This window comes from Eurosta solidaginis, chromosome 3, assembly GCF_040869045.1.
Source record: "Eurosta solidaginis isolate ZX-2024a chromosome 3, ASM4086904v1, whole genome shotgun sequence".
Classification (NCBI taxonomy): Eukaryota; Metazoa; Arthropoda; class Insecta; order Diptera; family Tephritidae; genus Eurosta; species Eurosta solidaginis.
Genome location: NC_090321.1, coordinates 59,580,235 through 59,603,120, shown reverse-complemented (window position 1 = coordinate 59,603,120; position 22,886 = coordinate 59,580,235). Strand labels below are relative to the sequence as shown.

The 22,886-nt window shown below is 38.5% G+C and overlaps 1 protein-coding gene across 3 annotated transcripts in view; it reads right to left on the bottom strand.

The window, feature by feature from the left end:
• The window catches only part of Eaf (ELL-associated factor), a 152,625-nt gene extending 137,931 nt beyond the window's left edge, over nucleotides 1-14,694 (bottom strand). For all 3 annotated transcript variants that reach the window (XM_067771950.1, XM_067771951.1, XM_067771952.1), the window contains exons 1-2: nucleotides 13,954-14,694; nucleotides 4,324-4,416 (exon numbers count right to left, since the gene is read on the bottom strand). In XM_067771950.1, the coding sequence (XP_067628051.1) occupies nucleotides 4,324-4,416; nucleotides 13,954-14,080 (220 nt within the window). In that variant the 5' untranslated portion in view covers nucleotides 14,081-14,694. The remainder of the gene's footprint in view (nucleotides 1-4,323; nucleotides 4,417-13,953) is intronic.
• Nucleotides 14,695-22,886: the final 8,192 nt, after the last annotated feature.

Here is a 22,886-nt window from a genome sequence, read left to right as displayed (position 1 = left end):
TCAAAAACCAAATGATATGTATGTATGTCTTGCGCCCATTTAGCTAGGCTTCATTAATGGTAAATACCTCCATTGCTATCTCATTTGCTTTTTCTTCTACTTTTCCGTGCTGGTTTCTAATGCTCCAAATACAATGTAAGTAGCCATCAATTGAGGTTACCCACATTTTTTTGCCATATGAATATGTATGAATGAGTAAAATATGTAGGTTTTATCAAAAAACGAAGTTCTTTAATAAAGTGAGGTTTAATTCAACTGCTTAAATTCATATGAATACAGACACAAATATTTGCTAAGTGTTTATTTAGTAAATTATTTGTTATCGCCTTATGACGTGACAGTTGACATACTACTATTTTACTTGAACTTGTTTTTTTATGATAAAGCCGCATAGATATCTAATGTGTTAAAAAAAAATAATGTTATACTGACATGAGAACGAAATTTTGTAAAACCGATAACAGAAGACATTACTAGAAGAAAGAAAAATTGCACTGAAAAGAAATCTTAAAATAGTGCGAACCACAAATACTTCGGCCAACAATTCCCCATTGTAGTAGAAGAGCATGTGGTTGTTGTTGTTGTGTTAACAGAGCTTCGTGTCATTCAATAGATTCGACTCATCAAAGTCCTCTAACGTGAGTCCAAAGAATCCAGCAGTTTTAACCGGGTTGGACCATAGGGATGCTGGTCTTAGAAGCGTAGATTCCACGTTACAAGTGAATATATGGTTGGTAAAGAGTATGTGGACTTATTTTAGTACGTTCGTGTTATGTTGGAAGATATGTGAATTAAGATATATCTATCGAAAATAAACTCTTTTTGAACAAGTAAGATTAGGTTGAGCTGACCGGTCCTTAAGAGACGCACATAGACTCAAATAGTCCATAGTGTTACCAGAAGTTTGTTTAAAGACCAAATTGAAACACCCTATCAAAAACCAGGTAGTTCACATTAAATTAAGACGAAGCTAAGACATTGCAGCAGACAACTTATTGGGTACAAACGAAAATCTCAAATCAAAATAAGGGACGTCTACGAAATCACTATACTTTTCTGAATTCAATGCAATACATAGCATCCCATCCAACCCAAAAGTCAACCACTCCCAAGCGAATTCTGTTACAAATATAAAATACGTACAATATAGTCCCCAGCGGGTTAGGGGGTCAGAATATACCCGCGGTAGGTATGCCTGTCGTAAGAGGCGACTAAAATACCAGATTCAAGGGGTTGTGTAGTGCAACCCTTCAGGTTGCCAGCGCAATATATAGCTTCTCCAAACCCCATTGTCAACCTCACCTATCCGCGGCGAATCCTGTTTCACTAACAGACGAGGCTCTGGCGACCCCAAGCTCCTCATGGAAGTTGGGGGTGGGGATGGAGGGATGGCCTGAAGGTTTAACGTGGTCATATAAATCGTTCCCAAGATGGTCGGGCTAGCACCTTAATGGTGCTGTTACCGGAGCGTACCGGATCTGTATCCGGCAAAGGACCATCACATCGATAACACTCCCCAAAGCCTTCGGGGAGCAACCTTATCGCTACAACAACAACAACACGTACAATATAGATCTCATTGTACTAATGTGACTTAGCAATAAAATGAAATGAAATATTTAGCAGCTGAAGCTAAGTTCCTTGCCGAAGGAGAGATTTGATGACCTGGAAGACTAGAAGCGGTACTAGTGATGGAGTGTATCGGCTCTGTAACCGGCAAAGGTCTATTAAAATCTCTGTTTTTGTTGTTGTATTAACGATAGGGACACTCCCCGAAGGTTTTGGAGAGTGTTATCGATGTTAATGGTCATTATGTAGATGGTGGTCTGGAGACATAGGAAAACAGCCCGTGGCGATGTGTATGATACATTCATATTTGTAAAAGGATTCTCCTCGCGTAGGCGAGTTTGATAACTGGGTTGCGGAAGCTCTGAAGCTATAAAGTTTGTATTGCGCTTATCAACCCCTTGAATGCCCACTAAGATAGCTAAAGGTCTTTATCGACATAGATAACACATAAAAAGCCCTACTTTCATAGCTACTACAAGAACAAAAAGTTATCTTTTCCAGATTAAAAATCGTTTATTCTACTATCATGGCGGCCGCCGTGTGCTTGTAGCGTGCTCCGCCTACCACACCGAAGATCCTGGGTTCAAGTCCTGGCAAAACGACATCAAATATTAAGAAACAAGTTTGTTCAATTAGAAAACACTTTTTCTAAGCGGGGTCACCCTCGGCAGTGATTTGGCAAACACTCCGAGTGTATTTCCGACATTAAAACTTTTTCAGTGCGAAAGGTAGGTCCCATCTCGCCAATTTGTAGGAAAAATTTAAAGAAGTGTAACGCAAATTGGAATAGAAGCTCGGCCTAAAGCCTCTTCGGAGATTTTCGCACCTTGAATTTATTTTTATTTATTTATTCTATTATCTTACTAATTCCCCAACACTTTTCATACCAAATCTCAGCCAAGCTCTTCACCGAGTCAAGTGCAAGCACTTTACTCCTCCACACCTCTACAAGTTTGTGGAACAGGTGATTTATATTTGTTTCGGGGTTGACACTTATAGAGCAGGTTCACAGATGTATATTTAAAGCTGAGGTTGTTGTTGTTGTAGCAGTGCTTCGCCCCATCCAATAGGTGTGACCGATCACAAATTGTCATCAATATCCTCTAACGGGAGTCCAAAGAAACTTGCTGTTTCAACAGGGGTGGACCAGAATGAGAGCGGTGTTAGAGGCGTTGGTTCCACATTGCAATTAAAGAGATGGTTGGTGGATTCACCGAGCAATTCCCGACATAGAGGTCCGACGCCTGTTTGTGGAGTTCACTGAGGACCTCCTTGTGTTTTTTGGCTTCATGCGACTGAGTTCTCAGGTGCCGTATTTCCTCAAAATGCTTACGGAGATGACGCCTTAAGCCCCTGGGCGGTGCTGGCTCATCAATCAGATGCCTGTTGGGATGCCTAGGATTCTGGGTATTCAACAGGAACTGTTTGGTTATCATCTCATTTCTCTCCCTGATGGGGAGTATTCTCGCCTCATTATGTAGATGGTGGTCTGGAGACATAGGAAAACAGCCCGTGGCGATTCTGAGAGCAGAATTTTGGCAGGCCTGAAGCTTCTTCCAGTGAGTAGTTTTTAGGCTTGGCGACCATATAGGGGACGCGTAGCATACAATCGGCTGGCTAATTGCTTTGTAAGTGGTAATGAGCGTTTCTTTGTCTTTTCCCCAAGTACTGCCAGCAAGAGATTTGAGGATTTTATTACGGCTCTGGATTTTCGGCGCTGCCAAGCCCTCGAGAGGGTTGCGCTACACAAACCCTTGAATCAATTTGATATTTTAGTCACCTCTTATGACAGGCATACCTACCGCGGGTATATTCTAAGCCCCCTAACCCGCTGGGGCTGGTATGATGTCGTTGGTCGGTTTTGGACAACTCTCGCAATATTCTTTATATATGTATATACAATTGTAAATAATATATGTATATATTTTTTTTATATATTTATATAAACACTAAATACGCAAAGTCTACACGAGTCCCAGTGTCAGACGCTTTTAGTTGTATTACTGTTCTCTGAACAAAAATTATTGAATTTAGATGTACAGCCTACCAGGGGCCATACCATGTCATACAATCCGTGATTGAATGCCATTTTTTGAATCACAATAGCTCCGAAATGGTGAATCGGATTAATGAAATATGTGAACTAAGATCAACATATACTCAGACCCATAATATATTATTACTCGTATTTTTTATTAACAATTTGATGTCGGTTGTTGTTGTTGTTGTTGTAGCGATAAGGTTGCTCCCCGAAGGCTTTGGGGAGTGTTATCGATGTAATGGTCCTTTGCCGGATACAGATCCGGTACGCTCCGGTACCACAGCACCATTAAGGTGCTAGCCCGACCATCTCGGGAACGATTAATGTGGTCACATTAAACCTTCAGGCCATTCCCTCCCTCCCTACCCCCAAGTTCCATGAGGAGCTTGGGGTCGCCAGAGCCTCGTCTGTTAGTGAAACAGGATTCGCCGCGGATAGGTGAGGTTGACAATTGGGTTTGGAGAAGCTATATATTGCGCTGGCAACCTGAAGGGTTGCGCTACACAGCCCCTTGAATCTGGTATTTTAGTCGCCTCTTACGACAGGCATACCTACCGCGGGAATATTCTGACCCCTAACCCGCTGGGGTTACTTTGACGTCTCAATTTTATCGCTTGAGTGAAAATAGTTTTCGATACGTGATCGAAAGTGGCGATGCGGCCCAAGTCATCAATTGAAATAATTGTATATAATAATATACACCATAAACTCACCTAGATTTGGCACGGTAACAGTAACCTGATTGTTGGAACCGACGTCCACAGTAGCTACTTTACTTTTATCCACACTTGCTGGCTTAAAGTCATCTGAAAAACAAAAAAGATAAGAACACATTAAATTTCCACACATTTAAGTTGTTGTTCAGTCGCCGACTATCATTCAAAGCGTGCAAACGTCGTCTTTTTTTCTCTCAGTGACTAGTTTTGTGACTTACAATTGTTATTGTGTTAACGTTCCGTTAATCACTCCATTTCTTTTTCCTTCATTCTTACCATTGTTTTTCTTTTTTGATTAAGCCCACGTGTTAATTTAAATTTATATTTTGAATAAATATTAGCTTTAAAATGGCTCCGGGACCTCCGGATAGGTCACCGAATCGCTTTTCCGCGTTAAGTGATCATCTAGACAACCCAACCAGAAAAAGACAGAAAGCTAATCCTAAACAAGAGACTTTCCCAGCACTCCGCCCAAAATGCCCTCCAACCTATAACCCAAAATTCCTTCTAATTTCATCCGCAGACAATAATAAACCATTATACCAGCTAAGTCCTTTTGCCATTAAAAAATCAATTGAAGCTATATCAACCGAAACAGATGCAATTACTCAACTTCGGGACGGTAATATACTTGTCTTGGCGCGCACCGCACAAGTGGCAGACAGGTTTCTAAAAGTGAAATCTTTCCCCAACCTTTGTCCAATTGTTGTAAAATTACACGACACCTTGAATTCGGTTAAAGGTGTAATCTATGCTCCCTGCATTAAGCACGTGGAAGAAGAAGAAATAGTACGTGAAATGAAAGACCAAAAAGTTACGGGTGTATACAAATTTACAAAAAAAGTTGAAGGCAAAACTATCTTCACTGGGCAAATGGTCTTAACATTTGACCTGTACCGACTCCCTGAATCCGTAGAAGTAGCATGGTATAAAACCAAGGTTCAACCCTACATTCCAAGTCCAATGCGTTGTAGGCGCTGCCAAATTCTAGGACATACCCAAAAAAGATGCCAAAAAGTGCCAATATGTGACACTTGTAATCTTCCACTTCATAACCCTGAAAAATGCGTCAGAACTCAATGTGCTAATTGTAAAGAAGAGCACGCAGCTTCGGACAAAAATTGTCCAAAATATGTCGAAGCCAAGGAAATCCTTAAGATTAAAACTGCCGAAAAATGCAGTATGGGCGAAGCACGGAAAAAATACAAAAATAGATTACCCCTCTCACAACGCCTAAACTCCTACGCCTCTACCACAAAAAATAGCACATCTACCAATATTCATTCATCAAACACTATTGATAAACCTAATACCGAAAATGAAAAATCTACCGATGCTAATGCATCAGCGCAAAACACGTATACCACTGGACTTGACCCCAATAACCAAACCGAAAAACCAAGCTCAAGCAACCTCAATATATTAAATTACACCACTACCGAAAATCCAACTTCAAGTAACCTCAATAAATCAAACTATACCTCTACCGAAAAATCCACCTCAAGCATCCTCAATAAAATAAATCCCACTACTTCTTTAGAAAATTATTCATTACTACAAACTAATATACCAACCACCCATCTAAATCCAACATCTGAATCAAATATGACAACACCAATGTCACCAATATCAGTTTTTACCCAAAATCTACTAAAAAACAATGACTACTATGTCGAAAACAACAACGGCAGTAACAAAACCTCTTCGATGGATTATTCCATCGACGACTTTTAACCAAATCTCTCTTAAGTCCCTCGCTTCTGTAAAGTTCACCTTTACAAAAGACAGAGCACACTTCCTCTTCTCTCTCATGGACCTGAATATTCTCCAGTGGAATATGAAAGGTTTCTATAACAACTTCTCTGAACTCCAGACTCTTATCAAACGGTATAACCCAAGCATTATCGCAATTCAAGAAACACATTGTCCCCACAACTCTAATCCAGTCTTTCTAAACAGCTATTCCACCTACTTTGTAAATTCTTCGTCAAATACCACGGCCAAACAAGGCGCGGGCTTAGCAATAAAGAACTATATCCCACATAGGAAAATAGACGTCAACTCCCAACTTCAAGTAGTAGTGATCCAGGTAGATTTGAGTATCAAGTTCTCCGTGGCATCTATCTATATACCGCCTTGTCAAACATTCAGCAGCAGGGACCTAACCGATATTTTCGAAGCAGTTAACACACCACTTATAGTACTTGGTGACTTTAACGGTTGGAATAGCCTATGGGGCGCCTCCTCCGACAATCACCGAGGCCGGATTATAGAAAATGCTATAAGACTATCCGACATGTGCCTTTTGAATGATGGCAGTCCGACCCACTTTTCCACTCACTCTTCCCTTTCCCACGTAGACATATCCCTCTGCTCCCCCCCACTGTTCCCACTTATACAGTGGAAAGCACTAGACGACCTCCACAACAGCGACCACTTCCCGTTAATCCTAAACATCTCATTGTATCCAAACACCACCCGACGCGCAAAACCAATACCCAAATTTCTACTTGATTTCGCTGACTGGGAGAACTTCAAAAAGGATGTTGACCTGGAACTTAGCGCTAGAGCTGAATCCTACTCTCCAAATCATGAGGCGTCTAGCATTGCTAAAGCAATACACGTGGCCGCAAACCATTGCATCCCCCAAGCATCACCCTCCCGAAGAACCCACGTACCTTGGTGGAACAAGGATCTCACGATCCTTCGAAGGGATAAAATGCAAGCTTGGCATAGATTTAAAAATAACCCAACACCTTTAAACCTTATAAACTTCAAAAAACTCAATGCCAGATTTCGTAAAGAAATGAAAACACAAAAAAAGACAAGTTTCGAAAAATTTACTAAATCTATCTCCCCCAATTCTTCTGTATCCGATATCTGGAATAAAATCAATAGACTATGCCACAGAAACCCGCGCACACCAGTAATTGCAATTAAAATTAATAACAACATAACTTCGGACCCATCCATAATATCCAACGAATTTGCTTCTGCGTGGTCCAATCTCTCGTCCGACGCGAACTTTTCTCACCGATATAGGGAAGACAAAATTCATACCTTGAGCCAGACTTGCCCCCGTAGTGAAACCAATCCAAAAGCAGCTCTCATAGAAAAACCAATCACAATGATCGAACTTATATCTTCCATCAGCAAAGCAAAAGGCAAAACACCCGGCTTCGACCGAATATCCTATAAAATGATCCGCGAAATGCCGGCAATGGGAACATCCCGATTGCTACAGCTTTATAACTCCATCTTAGACACTGGCATAATCCCTCAAAGCTGGAAAATTGCTACCGTTATACCAATACCTAAGCCAAATAAGAACTCTCTTTCCACAGATGGGTACCGCCCTATATCGCTTCTTTCATGCCTCTCTAAAATCATGGAACGCATAGTTGCAAATCGAATTGCATGGTTCACTGAGACCCAACAGCTTATTAACCCCAACCAAGTAGCATTCAGAACCAACAGAGGGTGCACCGACGCTCTCCTTCACATTGACCATTATGTCACGAAAGCTCTCTCAGCTCGTAACCATGTCTCTATTCTCTCGCTAGACTTTGAAAAGGCTTTTGACCGAGTTGGACCGCACGCTATTCTAAACCGCCTTCGCTCGTGGGGTGTAGGCCCCAGAATATTCTACTTCGTTAAATCGTTTCTAACCAATCGCAAGTTTCGTGTAAAAATTAATAATGTATTCTCGGATGTATATCCGTTAGAAAATGGTATTCCTCAGGGTTCTCCACTATCCGTAATCTTGTTTAGCATTGCATTTAATGATATAAGTAACATTATAAAAGCTAAAAGTTCGGTAGATCATTGCCTTTACGCAGACGATGTCTACATATTATGCAAAAGAAACGAAAACGAAGTAACAAATCTTATCTTTAAAAATTTAATAAAGGAAATCCTGGACTGGGGTGACTACTCCGGAGCCAGAATTTCCTTAGAAAAAACTAAAAAATTCCACATATGTAGAAAACATTCCTGCGATTTCGATAACCATACTTTAGAAATAAATAATATAGTGATCGAAAATGTAAAAAAGTTGAAGATATTAGGTATTATATTCTCGCATAACTACAAGTGGATGTGCCACTTCACTCATTTAAAAAAAGCATTAGCTGCCAGAATTAATATTGTTACTTACCTTGCTAGTAAGAAATGCCATGTACATATTAACACCCTAATGTATATAACTAAAATGTTAATCTTAAGTAAAATCGACTATGGGCTCTTTCTCTTCTGGAATTCACCTAAATCTGCAATCAACATCATTAAGCCAGCTTATCACCAAGCCGCGCGTGCAAGCGTTTTTGCTTTTCGTACAACACCCATTATAAACATTTTAGCAGAGGCAGGCCTACCAACCATTGAAGATAGAATATACCAAGTCCTTGCGAGACTTGTTCCTAAACTTCTCTTTCCAACCAACTCGATCATTGATTGTGACATAAAAAATATCAACATTGCCAGAGGTCGACAAAAATATCCATCTTCAATGCATAAAGTACTCGAAATCGCCAATAGCCTGGAACTATACAACACATCGGAGAACTACCAATCACAAGCCCCAGCATGGCAAATCAATAAAACATCGTGTGACTTTTCACTATGCAAATTCAAGAAGGACACCACACCTCCAGAAGCGTTTTGCACAATGTTCCAAGAACGCAAAGAATTCTACGCAACTGAAAACTGGAACATATGGTTCACAGATGGATCAAAGTCCGACCATGCACCGGCAAGTTTCGCAGTGGTCGACTCAGACGGCGCCACTTTAATGGTGCAAACACTACCGGACTTCACATCCGTCTTTACTGCAGAAGCAGTTGCCATCAAACATGCAGTAACTATGGCATTGGAAAACAATTGCAAAACTCTTATATGCACCGACAGTAAATCCGTACTTCAAGCCATCCAAAACCCGCTATCCCACTCTACAACAATAAATCAAATCAGAGATGCGCTCATCAACAACAATGCGAAAATACGCCTGCTCTGGATACCAGGGCATGTTGGTATTCAAGGAAACGAAATGGCAGACAATGCAGCGAAACTAGCATCACAGTCACCAGTTACAAAAGATACCACATGTTCAAAGATAGATATACGCACAGCAATCAAAAGACATATTCACGCAAAAACGAAACGAGAATGGCAAAACTACACCCACCACCATTATACTGGTATAAACAGAGATTTGATATCTCCCAAATATCCCACGGACATATGGAAGTCCCAAATACAAACTTTCTCGCGGTTACGCCTTGGTCATACTTTGGACACTCACCAACACCTTCTTACTGGTGAGGCAGCTCCAGCCTGTGCACGCTGCGGAGAAACCATAACACTAAAACACATTTTTATTGACTGCCCTGCTTTGATCGACATCAGAAATCAGTACCTCAGAAGGAACTGGACAGAGCTTTTAATAAATCCGTCAAAAGACAATATAACCTGTATATACAACTTTATCAAACACATCCGAGCCCGAGTCTGAGAACTAGTTATAGAAAAAAAAAAAAAAAAAAAAAAAAGTTAAGTATGTATCTACCAAATATAAGTATATTACATAGCTAGAGCTGATAGCCCTGGCAGCTAATGCTCGTCTAATGTTAACTTATTAATTTATTTAATCTGTTAATAAATAATAATAATAATAATAATAAGTTGTTGTTGTTGTTGTAGCGATAAGGTTGCTCCCCGAAGGCTTTGGGGAGTGTTATCGATGTGATGGTCCTTTGCCGGATACAGATCCGGTACGCTCCGGTACCACAGCACCATTAAGGTGCTAGCCCGACCATCTCGGGAACGATTTATGTGGTCACATTAAACCTTCAGGCCATTCCCTCCCTCCCTACCCCCAAGTTCCATGAGGAGCTTGGGGTCGCCAGAGCCTCGTCTGTTAGTGAAACAGGATTCGCCGCGGATAGGTGAGGTTGACAATTGGGTTTGGAGAAGCTATATATTGCGCTGGCAACCTGAAGGGTTGCGCTACACACCCCTTGCATCGGGTATTTTAGTCATAAAGAAGTACATATATGTGACCCGGCCTATGAAAAGGTGGCTTATGAATCAAAAAAGAAATTGCGAGAAACAGCTATTAAAGATAAACAATGCATTTCTTCAGTTTCTTAGTAGTTTTTCTTTTGCATTATGAACAGTCATGCCGCCCCAAAGGCAGCCAGAAAAGGCAAAAGAGGATAAATGAGATAAGTCCGTGTATGTATATAAAGAGCGATGTTTTTTTCATGCAAAAATTTCCAAACAATTGCACTTTTCTGCGATAGTAGTGTTGGACAAAATAAGAATAATGTTATATCATATCTGCAATGGCGGCATACTAAGTTTGCCCCAGATCGGGGTTTCGGTACTTTCAAGGCCAGGTATGCTATCACTAATATTGATCAAGATCCAAAAAAAGAAAGAACTGAAGAAACCTGCGACTACAACTGTAATAAAAACAAGTAAGGAAGGCTAAGTTCGGGTGTAACCGAACCTTACAGACCTTTGGAGACAAAATAAGGGAAAATCCCCATTTAGCAAAATGAACCTAGGGTAACCCTGGAATGTGTTTGTATGACATATGTATCAAATGAAAGGTGTTAATTATTAAAACGTATTATTTAAAACGTAGTGGGCTTTAGTTCTATAGGTGGACGCCTTTTCGAGATATCGCAATAAGGGTGGACCAGGGGTGACTCTAGAATGTGTTTGTACGATATGGGTATCAAATTAAAAGTATTAATGAGGGTTTTGAAAGGGAGTAGCCCTTAGTTGTATATGTGAGCCTAGGGTTTTCGAGATATCGACCAAAATGTGGACCAGGGTGACCCAGAACATCTTCTGTCGGGTGCCGCTAATTTATTTGTATATGTCAAACCAGGAACAGTATTCCTGCCAAGATTCCAAGTACTTTTGATTTCGCCCTGCAGAACTTTTTCATTTTCTTCTACTTAATATGGTAGGTGTCACACCCATTTTACAAAGTTTTTTCTAAAGTTATATTTTGCGTCAATAAACCAATCCAATTACCATGTTTCATCTCTTTTTTCATATTTGGTACAGAATTATGGCATTTTTTTCATTTTTCGTAATTTTCGATATCGGAAAAGTGGGCGTGGTCATAGTCGGATTTCGGTCATATTTTATACCAAAATAAGGTGACGTCAGATAAGTGCGTGAACTAAGTTTAGTAAAGATATATCGTTTTTTGCGCAAGTTGTCGTGTTAACGGCCGAGCGGAAGGACAGACGGTCGACTGTGTATAAAAACTGGGCGTGGCTTCAACCGATTTCGCCCATTTTCACAGAAAACAGTTATCGTCGTAGAATCTATGTCCCTACAAGGATTGGTAAATTTTTGTTCGAATTATGGCATTAAAAGTATTCTAGACGAAATAAATGAAAAAGGACGGAGTTACGCCCTTTTTGAAATTTTCTGTTATGTTGTTGTTGTTGTAGCAATGCTTGCCCCACATAATAGCCGCGACCGATCACAAATTGTCATCAATATCCTCTAACGGGAATCCAAGGAAACTTGCCGTTTCAACAGGGGTGGACCATAAGGAAAGGGGTGTTAGAGGCGTTGGTTCCACATTACAATTGAAGAGATGGTTGGTGTCATGTGGGGACACATTGCAAGCTGGGCATACATTTTGTATGTCGGGGTTGATTCTGGATAGGTAAGAGTTTAACCTGTTACAGTATCCAGAACGAAGTTGAGCAAGAGTGACACGCGTTTCCCTGGGGAGTATGCGTTCCTCTTCCGCAAGTTTTGGATAATTTTCGTTAAGTACTGGATTCACTGGGCGATTCCCGGCATAAAGGTCCGACGCCTGTTTATGGAGTTCACCAAGGACCTGCTTGTGTTTTTTCACTTCATACGGCTGGGTTCTCAGGTGCCGTATTTCCTCAAAATGCTTACGGAGATGATTCCTTAAGCCCCTAGGCGGTGATGGTTCATCAATCAGATGTCTGTTGGGATGCCCAGGTTTCTGAGTATTAAACAGGAACTGTTTGGTCAGCATCTCATTTCTCTCCCTGATGGGGAGTATTCTCGCCTCATTATGCAGATGGTGTTCTGGGGACATAAGAAAACAGCCCGTGGCGATTCTGACAGCAGTATTTTGGCAGGCCTGTAGTTTCTTCCAGTGGGTGATTTTTAGGCTTGGCGACCATATGGGTGACGCGTAGCACGTAATCGGCTGGCTAATTGTTTCTTTATCTTTTCCCCAAGTACTGCCAGCGAGGGATTTGAGGATTTTGTTACGGCTCTGAATTCTCGGAACAATTGCGGCTGCGTGCTCACCAAAATGTAGATCCTGATCAAACGTCACACCCAAGATTTTGGGGTGTCGGACAGTCGGTAGCGTAGTGCCATCGACGTGGATGTTCAAAATTTTCTTTTATCTTTGTATTTTGTTGCAGCATATCATTACTGGAGTCGAATGTTGACATAATTTACTTTTATAAATAAAAAAAAAAAATTACTTTTATACTGTAAAGATATTAAATTTTTTGTTAAAATTTGACTTAAAAAAATTTTTTTTTTAAGTGGGCATGTTCGTCATCCGATTTCGCTAATTTTAATTTAGCACACCTATATTAATAGGAGTAACGTGCCTACCAAATTTCATCATGATATCTTCAACGACTGCCAAATTACAGCTTGAAAAACTTTTAAATTACCTTCTTTTAAAATTGGGCGGTGCCACGCCCATTGCCCAAAATTTTTCTAATATTCTATTTTGCGTCATAAGGTCAACGCACCTACCAAGTTTCATCGCTTTATCCGTCTTTGGTAATGAATTATCGCACTTTTTCGTTTTTTCGACATTTTCGATAACGAAAAAGTGGGCGTGGTTGTAGTCCGATTTCGTTCATTTTAAATAGCGATCTGAGATGAGCGCCCAGGAACCTACATACCAAATGTCATCAAGATACCTCAAAATTTACTCAAGTTATCGTGTTTACAGACGGAGGGACAGACGGACATGGCTAAATTAATTTCTTTTTTCACCCAGATCATTTTGATATATAGAAGTCTATATCTATCTCGATTAGTTTATGCCGTTACGGATTACCGTTATGCAAACAAAGTTAATATACTCTGTGAGCTCTGCTCAGCTGAGTATAAAAATGAGGAAAGCGTAAGACCTCAACTCCAGAACACTTCTAAGCAAGTTAAGACTTTCTAGTTTTCACCACGTGAAAGAGCGTCTCAAAAACTATCGAAACCAGAAAAAAAGTGGAACATGTTTTTTGAGTCATAAGCCACCTTTTCATAGGCCGGGTCACATATATCGGCTTAGTATGCAATCTTGCTAACCGCCATAAAAAAACTTTACATGGCAACCAAAAAAAAATTTGAATTTTTCATTGAAAGCATAAGAAGTGAACTCATCATAATGTGGATTTACTTTGTGTGGCCAATATTTGATGTTACTGTTATGCCAGTTTGATGCATTGGATTATTCTGCTCTATTAAACTGCATCAAAAAGTCATTGTTGGAAACAATGGTACTTAACAGGTTTGCACTCTAAGCCGACGATATGTATTTATAGTATGTGAATGCATTATATTAACTGGGTAGTAAAGATTTATGTAACTACTTACATTTTATTGTGTGAAAGCCGGTCGTTGTATTTTTCGGATTAAATGTGCAACCAAGCTTTAATTCGCGCACTTCATTGCCAATATTTAGGCGTTCCGCGAGCGAACTTTTATGTTTGGTCATCATCATCGTTGGAGGTGGAGCAGTTGCTGATAGCTGTTTGCTATGCGTTGGATTAACTTTATGTGGCGATATAGCGGACGATGACGCTGAACTGGCGTAAGCTGAGTAATTGGAATAATTGGCACTGGTGTTACTATTGTTGGAGTGGTGGCGTTGGCTGTTATAATTGTAGCTTGACGACTGTTTTTGCTGTTGCTGCTGCTGTTGATATGATAATTTGGTGGGGGTCGTATTTGGTGATTGGAAACCATGCGAATATGTTGATTCGCGTTCTCTGACACCGCCACCGGCAACAGCACCACTGCTTGTTGTCGTCGCAGACGTCGAAGGTGGTGCCGACGCTCCAGCTGACCACTGCTGACCAGCACCGCCGCCACTTCGTTGCAATTGTTGTACACTGGCTGTTGTAAATTTACGGCCGGCTGCAACACGACCAACTCCGGCACTACTGCTATTGGTGCTAACAACTCCAGCAGCACCACTACCACCACCACCGCTACTCTGGCTAGCTGTTACTTGAGTCCCAGCCGCTGTGCTGCCTGTACGACTGCGTTTGACGCTACCACCTGCAGCCTTGGCTTTGAGACGCTGTAACGTTGTGGTACCCGCTGATTTCGGAATTTTTTCGGTTTATGGTGCAATATGGAATTGCACACACCGGGTTAGGTAGGAAAAAATTTTAAAAATAATTAACCTTGAATTGCACTGCTTTGCTGTGGGTGAGGGCACCCAGCACCTTGCTACCCTACGTTCCGCTTTTTTAAATCGATAAACGATATGCAATACATTTAGCACTCATTTTTGCAATTTTTATTTTTTTGCTGTTACATACTTTTAATTATTATTTTTTTAAATACTGAAATCACATATACATATATAAAATTAATCAATACATATATAAAAATAATTAAACACTTGTTGTGATAGACATTGTTCATTTGCTTAGTAAAGGCTTTTGAGGTTGAGTAACTGATTTTTTGCGAGTGCGTCATAGAAATTAAGCGAAAAGAGGTAAAAAATATTGTAGGAAGACTCAAACTCATGGAATCTTTAAGCTGCCCCGTTGTGGTTGGTCTCTTTGCACAAAAAAATGCAGCTGCCACTGCTTGCCGAGCCTACTTCTTCGTAGCACGAGTATTTTATCGAGCTAACTTTTTTCACATTTCAAAACTCATTTTTTTTTTTCAACTTTTCTTTAGTAAATCCTAATTAAAATTATGCATTCGTTGCCTTAAAAAATTACTACAATTTACATACGTTGTTCTTTTCAAAGTTTTGTCTAGTCTTGCACATTTCTATGCACTAAAATAGTGCGAACATATGTTTGCTTTCACGTCCTTCACATTCCTCCGGCTTTCACAAATTACAAAAAAAAAAAAAAAATACGAAGTGCAATGCGTGCAATTACTACGTATGACAAACAACAACAGATACATGCTTCCATTCGCAGCTAACCTCGACGTTGACGTTGACGTCAGCTTCAGCACAGCAACAGTGCAGCGCTATTCACCACCCACATCTGACCATATGGCCTGTTGACCACTTTTCACTATAGTTTATACATACATATATATGTAGTAAAAGAAAAGTAAAGGTGCTTTTAAAAGAAATAATATTTAGTACAAAAATAACCACAATACAATACATCGGCCTATAACTCAAAAAACTGCTGTATACGTCCGCGTCATTGACGTCGACACGAATGTCGACTTCAACAACGAATACGTTTGTAAAAGCAATAACTTAAAGAAAGGTGGGTTGACGGGTTTGGGGTTTAGTGGTGGTGTGGTGGTCACGGTTGCCACACCGTTTTCATTTGGGACCAAAATTCATCGAAAAAAATGACCAAATCTCAAAAAAAAGGACCAAATTTTTGTTTTATTTTGTTGGTATATAAAGAGGTATAAAAGAGTGTCGTGTTCGTTGTAAAATATAAAACTTTAGGATGTTTCCATTGGTTCCAATATAAAATTTTACTAGACATAGTAAATACTTTGCTTTAATTTAAGGAACAAACAAAAAGAAAATGTAGTTCATGGTATTATATTTTCACATTTCTAGAAATGTGTATGTCGTTCACCAACCTAACGTTGTGAACCTAGTTTTGCTCACAAAGCCTTTAGTTCCAGCATTATGTTGTTGATTGCAATGAAATAAAATGTATAGCGCAGTTAAGTTTTAGTAAGGAACGGTTCAAACATTTGCGTTCTGGTCGAACTATGTGGAAAACTCAGTGGAGCATAAATGAAACTAAGCCATTTTGTTAGTGCTATTTCTATAGATGCTTACTTTTTCTCTTAACGTTTAAACTTTATATCATAGCCTAAATTCAGTAAGTGTGAGTTTTGATACCGGCCTTAGGGGTTAATGGATAATTTTACACAAAATATTTCTTCTAAAATTAAATCTCTTTTGCATTTGCTTCAAAAACTCAATATAAAAATAAAATTTTTTAATCGCATTCGTTGTACATTTATAAAGTTATCGCCTTCAAGAAGTATTTCAGCCTTCCAGTTAAAATATTTCTTGTGCCAAGATACTTAAAGTATGTTACGTGGCTTAACCCAACAAAAGTTCTGGAATTCCTTGAACTCATTGAGCTGGGTGAGAAAGATTTAAATATCGACGTGCCTTCACAAACTCTCAATATCTCTCGGTATGCTTGAATTAAGTAAGTGGCAAGTACACTTAATATAAAATAAATTAGTTTTTCTTTTACTTAGTTTTCAATTCATTAAACTTCATGCTTCATCAGTTGCAAGCCCTGTCAAATTTCTTAGAGGTCCACGTGCATTTGAAATACATACGTTTAGCTCTACTAGTGATAAAAATCTTTCACTAAGTGTTTAATAACCGATGGAAATATCTAGCCATTATTATAATTATTAAACAAGATTTTTTTTTATAAGTCAGTTGTTTCATCAAATATTAACCACAGTGTGTTTGCCAACACTTTTCTTTTTAATGCCTCGCCTAAATTATTTCCCATGATTCAATCACAAGAGGTTTGCTCGGCTGACAAATTTTTTGATAATTGCGGCAATTTTGCTCCCAAATCGAATGGATATACGTAAGATGTGTTGTTTCTGTGCGATTTTTCGAAAAATATTAGAAGGTGTACTACGCAGAAGGACATCACCGTGGCGGTAACCACGGGTATACCACACACCCGGACTTGGCATGGCGTAGCCCAGGGTTATTTTTTATAAGCGCGGCCGAAGGCCGCCTACGCGAAAAAGTATTTCAACTTTTCAAAATGAGTAGTAAAAGATATATATTTTCCTTTTTCTTTATTAACTGAATGGTGGTAAGGTTATATTGATATTTGTTTTTTTGTTTGCTTATGTGGCAGCACAGCTTTGTAATGTCATCAATAAAATATATATATATATATATATATAAATGTGCATGTTGCTAAAAAAGCGCGATTGATTTAATAAAAACATTTATAATAAGTAAAAACAATGCAAAAATGTAATGTGAAATATACAAAAATGCAATTTAAGTTTATCGTTGCCAATTTATATAGATATGTGGATTAAGGTTTTGAAAGATGTAATTTAAAGTGCTATAGAAATTTGCTAAATTTGCAAACTTTAACAACAAATAACTTTTAAATTATAAGTTTGCGCACATTAAAATATATATATTTGTGATCGGTGCAGCTCCCTCTTTCATTTGATACCAAGTTTTACCCCGAACTCGGGGGGTGCTATTCTAAAATTTTCCCAGAAAAAATACAAAATAATGTTTCACAATTTAATTCATAAGACAACTGGAACGGGTTGAACACTTTTATTCTTTTTCTGGCAGTCTCCGGGGTGACTGCATCGACTAAAAATAGTTGTAAAAATCGTCAGCCGAACTAGGGTTAACTACCCCTTATGTCAAAATTCATTGAACTTATGCTCAGATAGGGAGTTTTTGAAACAAATTTTTAAAAAGTGCATTTTTGAATAAAACTCTGACGTACGGCATTCCTCAAAAAATTCTGACCAATGACCAAACCAATATAACTCTTTATCAATTCACGAAATATTTAGTAGAAAATTAGTCATTTCCCCCAAAACCTGTTGACATTAACAAATTTATTATAACTACTAATATAATAATAAAGGTACTTTTCTACTAAAATTTTCGCTGAATGGGATTGAATTACTCCCCGTTTTCCTTACTTTGTAAAAGCAACCAGTCCAGATTTTTATATTTGGGAGTGTCAAGGCTCTGTCATCATTGGAGAACAAGCCTCTAGTAATTGAATCATGCTTATTTCCTAGATGAAATGTCACTGCTCTCATACATTTTTAGTGAAGAAGAAAGAAAAGTACCAAAATCGCGGCAACTGCCTAAAAAAGACCAAAATTTAAGAAAATGGACCAGCGGACCAAATGGGGGACCATTTTTGGTCCAAATGGTTTAAGTGGCAACCGTGGTGGTCGTCGTGGCGACAGTCTCGCATATATATGTATGTATGCCAGCGCTGTTGCTGCCTGTGGCGAAACTGTTGCAATTTTCACTTCGATTTTTTTCTTTTTATCGTTTCTTCAAAACTCTGCTGACACCTTTTGCCTCTTTTGGCACATTACAACCGTATTTGGTACACCAATTTCTTTATACGTATTTGCATGTAAAATTACACTTTTAGTTAATAAACTAGATACATGCGCACAGTTTCTCAACCAGCACTTTATTAATATTCACTTCAATTTTATTTCATCCATTTTTTTTGGTTATCCCACATGTATTTACCAAAGAGCTATTTACTTATAGATTTTCGTTGCTTTGTGTCGACGTTTTTTTGGTTCCGATTTCGACGACGGCGCACCTCTCGCGACGTTCCAACACACCTGCCGCATAACCCGACGACATGAAATTTTACACGTATGCGCGCACCGTAACCGAATTTTTCCACACAAACTTTCCAAATAATGAAAGTTTTTTACTTTTCACGCACTTATTTGAATTTAAAATTTTTTAAAGCACTTTTTTCAATAGCATTGGTCAAATTAAAAATTTTCTTTTCCATTGATTTCAACGACGTCGCGCTGTCGTCGTTGTCTCGTCTACGTCTCATGCACTTTTATCAATTTCAATGCTACATGGCCGTTTTTTCATTGTTTCTTTTTTTCTACATATTCTCTTATTTATGGCTGTCTAAATCTCATTCCCTCGTTCGTGGACATGGTTGTATTTGGCATGACAGCCAAATGTTTAATCCGTGGTACCCACAAGCATACAATTCTTGTTGGCATGTAGATATTTATTCCAGGCATGATTGAGCTGAATTGGCTATAATGCTATGTCTACACGGTACACGATTATGCTTCTTCTTCCGCATAATTTCAAATGACATTTGTTTTCGCCCACGGCCGAATTAAAACGTGCAAGATAAACATATGTTTTTAAAATTTGACAGCTAGTGCGGGCAGACCATCGATTATTTTGTGTAAATTGTAATCGACCATAGAGTCTCTCAGTAAATTGCACATAATTTGGGCCCAATTTCGATGAAATTAAGAATAATTTCTAATTTCGGTTGACAGTTTTCACATACCGAAATTAGCTAATTTCGAGCTTATTTCGGCTGAAATTAAGAATTTTCCAAAAACAACTTGATTTTGGTGCAGTGAAGACAGAGTATAAGACCCTTTTTGGAGAGTGTTGTAGATGGTGCTGTATTTGAACACGTTTAAGGGCCCGCCACATAAGATTTTTCCTGCAGCATCGTGCGTTGATTGCATGGGGAGCGACAAAAAGGGCATCACGACCGCCATCTGACGTGCAAAAGTATAAGAATTTGGCATTTGGTGTGGCAATGTGTGCTTTCAAAATTCGCAAGTGAAATTATTTTCCCCACTCCCCTACAAGAAACGCTGATAGTTTTACTAATACACTCATACTTGTAATTGACAATGCTGATCCTGCGATGACGTAAACATTGATACTCAAATTTATGTATGTTCCTTTGTTCGCTCACGCATGTCCGAAGGTTACCAACGACAGCCTATAATCATGAAAAAGGACTCAAACTGGGAAAGCTTCGGACACCTGGTACAGAACAAAAGAACATGCAGCAGATACCATTATGCATGTGAGACAGATACATAATTCTCAACGGAATTTTATGTATGCGAGAACAGTTTATCCGATTTAATCATGTTGTCACTACTGACTGTCATATGACAATCAAATGATTATCACGGTTGTTTTGTTATTTTTTAAATTCCGCCATTTTCAACTGACGAAAACCATATAAAAATAAGTTTAAAAAATGAAAAAGAGAGCATTTCAAAGCTCCATGCTAAAAGAAAAAAAATCGAAAATAATATTCAAAAATACCAAAAGCTGTCGGAATGTATGGGGCGCACCCAAAAAATTGATACACGAAAAATAATAGTGGTTAGTGGTGATTCATTTTTAAATGTGTTTCCGCATGAGGAAAGCGCTCTTCTGTTGTTTTGTTATTTTCTGAATTTAAATTGAACATTCTGAACTCGAATTCTTATAAAACTATTTATTTTAAACAAATAAAAAACACGTATGCTTTTATCACGTACAAAATTAAAAACGTAATGAAATAAAGTAAATAAAAAGCATTGTTTCATTTTTGGCGGAATATAACAATGGTCATTTATGATAGTATAACAGTCAAACCTGATATCTACAGTAAACTATCATTTATGACACTTTTTGATAGTTAGAGTGTCAGCACTGATCCAGGAAAAGGAATGAGAGTGAGCAGTACGGCTATATACTTAATCAGTAGGCTATGTTGTTGTATAAGAAGGAGACAAAAACTCACACGTACACGGTTGTTTACATCACATTTGCGCAAGTCCCCTTAAGTTCGTGATAGAAAGTTTGTATGAGGCGCTGATCGTTAGGTTGACATTGCTGACAATCAGATGATAGTCAGTATTCTTGTAGCGTCGTTGGTACCTTTCTACCAATACGAAACTGCATTTGAACAAATGAATAGGAGACAGAATATGTTAGCAAGTATTTTTCTAGTTTAGTGGGATTTCTTATAACCAGGTGGTAAGATCATCTCCACAGCAAGAACATACCTTAGTTCAGATTGTCAAAATCTGCGTGTTGGTGTTAGGCGAGTGGAATAACAAGAAAACGTTAAAATTTGCAACTCGTGTGTGTCATTGGAAAATAATGCGCCATATTAGATGGATTTGCTAGTAAAATAATTGTAATACAATACGGCAATAAATATTGTCAATGTGTTGGTTAAATCGTGGTTAGATATTGCTAATTTTAATAACATTAAATGATGAATGGTGGGCCTGTTTTATATTTATATGTTTCAATTTCCAGGCATGACACAGTCTTCTTTAGACGTAACAAGTCTTAATCATCCGATTTCTATCCGATGGTTCTCGTGGTGTACATTAAGAAAAGGGGTATAATTACAATTTCCCTTACTAGTGTGGTGCCTGAAAGATGTTCCTCAACTGTGGGTTATATATTGACCTACCCTATTGAAAGGTTGCAACTGAAATGTTTTGTTAACAAGGCATATCCCAGCGAGACCTTAAATCAAATCATATAAATAAAAGCCAGTCAATAAGGTTGTAACTAAAAAAACAATTTTTTGACAGAAAAGATACGAACTTAATCTAGTTTGATTCTTTTCCAAAACTCGTAAAGGACTCCAAATGGTTAAATGTAATGCAGCAGACATTTGAATCTATATTATAGCATAAATTGGTAAGTTCTTTGCGGATTGAGAAAATAAATTTTTGACAGAAATTTTTTTGTTTCATGTAAAGCTTTTTTAAATGCCAAAAACAAAATTCAGAGGTAACTAAATGATACCGAAAAATTGCAGGATTGTCATTTTCATATCCCGAAACCCCGGGAGAAGGTTATTATTGTACGATAACATAAAATTTGGTGCTCATCTCAGCTTAAGCGACCAAAATGACTGGGTTAAACTTTTGTCAACTTTAGCTGTAGTTTAAACTCGCATTGAAAACCCGGGACAAAGTCTGACGTTTTCTTATATTTAGGAACTGTTTTCCATCAAAACTCATGAATATGAGAAATGTCATGGTATCGCCCATAACCATCTCCCGTTAACACCGAAGTGCAGTATATTTGATTGGTAACCGAACAATTTCTGTCAATTGAAGTTACCGGTAAGCGGTAAAAGCGAAGCAACGCGACCAAAACGTTTATTTAAATTCGAGGTTTACTTTTCATTAGAGAACTACTTACGTTTTCATGTAAAATATAAATTTTTCATTCATTGAATATTACTTTGAGTAGTGGAAAGGAGTCTTAACATTAAATGTAGATGGCGTAGCCGGTATTGAATCGGCACCGGGCGATTTTTCTAAAGAGCGGCCGAAGGTAGCCTAAACAAAAAGGAGTTTTACGTAGAAAATTGATTTTTTTGTACAGCTACTGTTAGGCGTAAAAAACCTATAGGCTCCGGAAGGTGTTGTTGGTACTTACGGAATCTGTACACTTCTCTTAACTAACCAAATTTCTAAAACTTTCGAAGTTCTGGTTCCTTACAGAAAAGTTTGCCCTAAATCCACATGACAGATAAAACTATAGCAAGCGATTATCCTTCCTGTTATTCCACATTGCTTGCCGACAAAAGCGGTATAGATAGATATCTCTAATCTTATAGCTATAAACACACCTTTCGAAGGTTTTGGGGAGTTTTATCGATATGGATGAACCTTTTTCGATTATCGATCGGGCACTAACAGCGAAAAAACTCAACTTAGAAATCAACCTGAAAATAACTATTCCTACTAAGTGCTACAAGGGTAATCAAATATTAAAACTC